This window comes from Chiloscyllium plagiosum, unplaced genomic scaffold (genome assembly GCF_004010195.1).
Source record: "Chiloscyllium plagiosum isolate BGI_BamShark_2017 unplaced genomic scaffold, ASM401019v2 scaf_93734, whole genome shotgun sequence".
Taxonomy (NCBI): domain Eukaryota; kingdom Metazoa; phylum Chordata; class Chondrichthyes; order Orectolobiformes; family Hemiscylliidae; genus Chiloscyllium; species Chiloscyllium plagiosum.
In genome coordinates this window covers 202-3910 of record NW_025193366.1, presented here as the reverse complement: position 1 = coordinate 3910, position 3709 = coordinate 202, and the positions used below count along the sequence as shown (strand labels likewise).

Here is a 3709-nt window from a genome sequence, read left to right as displayed (position 1 = left end):
AAGATTTCAAAATGTGAAATGTAGAACAAATTGAACTGAGGATAGATGTTTCCTGCTGCCCATTCATGGACCATCCTCTGCACCATTGTTGTCTTACCAATGCCAGCCACTCCGCTAACCACCGTGGTGCCAGACAGGCTGGAGTGGCCAAAACTGCTCCTGAATAATTGATCAATCCGGATTTTTTCAAGTTCGCTGGTGACGTACTTCCGCTGCCATTCTTCAAGTTCCCTGCCTCTGGAAAGGAGCTCATGTTCCACTAGTCTCCGTTCACGCAGCGTGGAAATAATGATAAGCTCTGTATATCGATCAGTGAGGGAAATGGTCGTTATTTTGCTGTCTCCTTTGATGGTGTGTTTGACCACATGCTCGCTTTGGTGGAGGAGGTGTTGCTTGTGTTGATCTTGTATACCTTTCATGACAATGATCAAAATTATGTTGGCATTGTTCTTATTTGTTAATTAACTACATTAAAACAATTAACGAGAAGCAAGGAGGAGCTTGAGTTGGGTAGCAATACAAAATATGTGAGTCGAATCCAAATTTTACTACGCTGTGCTAGAAATTAATCTTATCGAATAAATATTGAATTAAATTAAATATAAATCAGGGAGAATCAGATGCATTATAGTAGATTTTACATTATAACAGACAAGCCCCTCCACTCTATCATCATCTCCATCTCCATTTGAGGAGAATTTAACATTGGAACATGTGAGAAGCCAAATATTATCACATTGTTCACTTATTATTACTTACTGTATTCATTTTTGTTTTGTCTGTTGTCCCCAGTGGAGATAGTATCAGAGTGTTTATAAAATTGATGTCTGCTTCAATCTCAGACAATTTATACCTAATATAAACATATGGCCCACTGGCTGAATAGGGACTGTGTATAATACTCACTTTTTCAATGCTTAATGTTGGGAACAGGATGACAAACCAGTGATACAATTAAATGTGCTATGTGAACCATAATTATAAAATAACACTGTCGATGTATAAGGATCACATTGGGATCTTCCACCAATTTTATCAACTCATTGTCCATTTCAGTGCGAAAGCTGAAGCCTCTCATTGTACAGTCTAAGATTGTATGTGAATGGACTCCCTGTCTATTCTGAATCTTCATGTGAATCTACCTATACCCAGCTTGACCCCATATTTGATTTCATGTTTTAACAAGTCCGAGACATAGACAAAGCAAATCTTATCTCGATATGAGCCTAAATATGTTTCCAAGTCAACTAATTGCCTGGCCTGACAATTGAGTACAGTCTTTGACACAGCCACTCTACGTCAGTAAGATTTCAGTCCAAAGATGTGCAGGTCAGGTGAATTGGCCATGCTAAATTGCCCATAGTGTTAGGTAACAAGGGTAAATGTAGGGGTATGGGTGGGTTGCGCTTCGGCGGGGCGGTGGGGACTTGTTGGGCCGAAGGGCCTGTTTCCACACTGTAAGTAATCTAATCTAATCTAATCTAATTTCAGCAAATTTGGGCTCTTCACAAATCCAATGTTTCAGCACTGTGTGTAGAAATGTGTTTCTGGGATATGTGACTTATTGAAAAACAATTCCTTATCTAGTCCTGGTTGATCAATTAGGTCAAGCTAATATCATTGTAGCCCTATTTGTACCTTCATTCAATGCCCAAACAACATGTGTGCAATCTGATACATGTTGAACTCTAGTACATATGCAGTTGGTAGAAATATGACACTTGAATGTTTAAAGATTCTGTTTCTATACGTGACCCATATCCACACTTTCTTTAGATCACTGTGCGTTTCAAGTCATTGCCCAGGGTGGAGCCGACATATGAATCAAGACCTTCTTCAACCACTACATACATATCAGTTCAGTCTGTCCTCACTATGGGACCACACTCTAACTTCTGTATTCATCAGATCTGACTTCATCAGTAACTAGTCTAGAACCAATTGTGATCCTATAAACGACATAATCTTTACTCAGTCTGTTATGTATTTGATTTAAGCTTTAACTAGGTCTGGAGCTCTATGTGATTCCAGCCCAATACAGACTTTGTAGACTCCGAGACTCTGGCGATATTGAGGTTTACGTTTGCAGAAAGGCACCCGACGGCCTTGTATTGACAGTAAAAGCAAGACTTCTTTTCAGACCCTGATGTGACTGAAGGGAAAAGAAATAATGGCCTGACAAAGTACCAGGGAAGATTTTGAAACCAACTGACTTGCACAACTGAATGTGACTTTGTGGTTCAGCATCTAAAACTGGAAGGTTGGGCTCAGTCTGCTCCAGGAGAAAGTGAGGTCTGCAGATGCTGGAGATCAAAGTTGAAACTTTATTGCTGGAACAGCACAGCAGGTCAGGCAGCATCCAGGGAAGAAGGGCCTGTGCCCGAAACGTCAAATCTCCTGTTCCCTGGATGCTGCCTGACCTGCTGTGCTGTTCCAGCAATAAAGTTTCAACTCAGTCTGCTCCAGAGCAGCTGGGAAAATCAAAATGAGCATTCAGCAATTTCCAACAAAGCTCAATATCACACATGTGGCATATAATTTGTGGCAGATGGAACACTGTCCATGCCCAAGTTCCAGTTCATTTGCTTTGTGTTGTAACTTGGATTGCATTTTATAGAAACGGTTCATGGTAATAATTTGGAGGGTTTGTTTCCTTTCAGTGATGAAATGTGAGACACAAATAAAATGTTAGAACTTAATTAATGCGGTACGTTTTTATGATTAATGATTACTTTTATTTTGACTTACCTTTGAGGTGATCTGATAGCTCTCCTTCCATCTCTCTGATGCGTGCATTATAAAGCAAGTCAAAACCTGGGAAAGATGTTTCATTTCATTAGTAGTGTGTGGCAGCCTCACCCATTAAAGAGGCAACCATGTTTGATTGCTAGAAATACTTGGACTGTACAATACCTCTGCTCTGAATTTCTTTCAGAATGAGTTTCAGTTTTGGCTTTGATTCTTGCATTTTCACCAATGTTTCCCAAAATATTCGTTCTCTGCAGCCATTGGTTTTGGTCACTGTGTTCAGAAGATGTTTTGTTGCTTCCTTTCTCTGTTGATGCTCTGAAAGATTACGGATATACTGGAATAAAAGAGAAGAACAGGTAAAATAGAAAGGGAAATGGGAAAAGGGAAACAATAGATGAAGGAACGGAATGGAAGAATGAATTGATGGAGGAAATGAGGGAAAAAGAAAGATGGGAAAGAAAGAAACAAAGGAAGAACAATGAAATAAACCAGAAAGAAACAAGAAAAAGAAGAAATAGAAAGGAAAACAATGAAAGAGAGAAAATGATAAACAGCAGTGTCGTAATTATGAAAAGCTGTTACATTAATGATGTTCGATTGGTGAAGAATATTCATCTCAGCACACTGATGAGACCTTGCCTCCACTTGTGAAGAAAAACTATGAGGGAGACATTAGTAGTTGGCAAAAACAAGGGCTGCAGATGCTGGAAACCAGATTCTAGATTAGAGTGGTGCTGGAAAAGCACAGCAGTTCAGGCAGCATCCGAGAAGCAGGAAAATCGATGTTTTGGGCAAAAGCCCTTCATCAGGAATAGAGGAATCTATTGGATATGACATGAAACTTGCAGTTAACAAGTCATGTGATAAACAAAACTGGACTCTACAATATTGGAAGTGGAAGTTTTAGGGTTTGGGTTTGAATCCATAACTGAGCTGAAAATGTGTTGCTGGAACAGCG

The 3709-nt window shown here is 39.6% G+C and overlaps 1 protein-coding gene across 1 annotated transcript; it reads right to left on the bottom strand.

Annotated features, from left to right (window-relative positions):
* Positions 1–36: 36 nt before the first annotated feature.
* LOC122545759 (NACHT, LRR and PYD domains-containing protein 10-like) lies at positions 37–3433 on the bottom strand (the record flags this gene model as incomplete). The annotated part of the gene is made up of 4 exons (XM_043684683.1): positions 3334–3433; positions 2914–3085; positions 2749–2814; positions 37–412 (listed from the first exon to the last, which is right to left on the bottom strand). Coding segments are annotated over exons 1-4 (647 nt in total), but the record flags the coding sequence as incomplete, so codon positions are not given.
* Between the last annotated feature and the right edge of the window lie 276 nt (positions 3434–3709).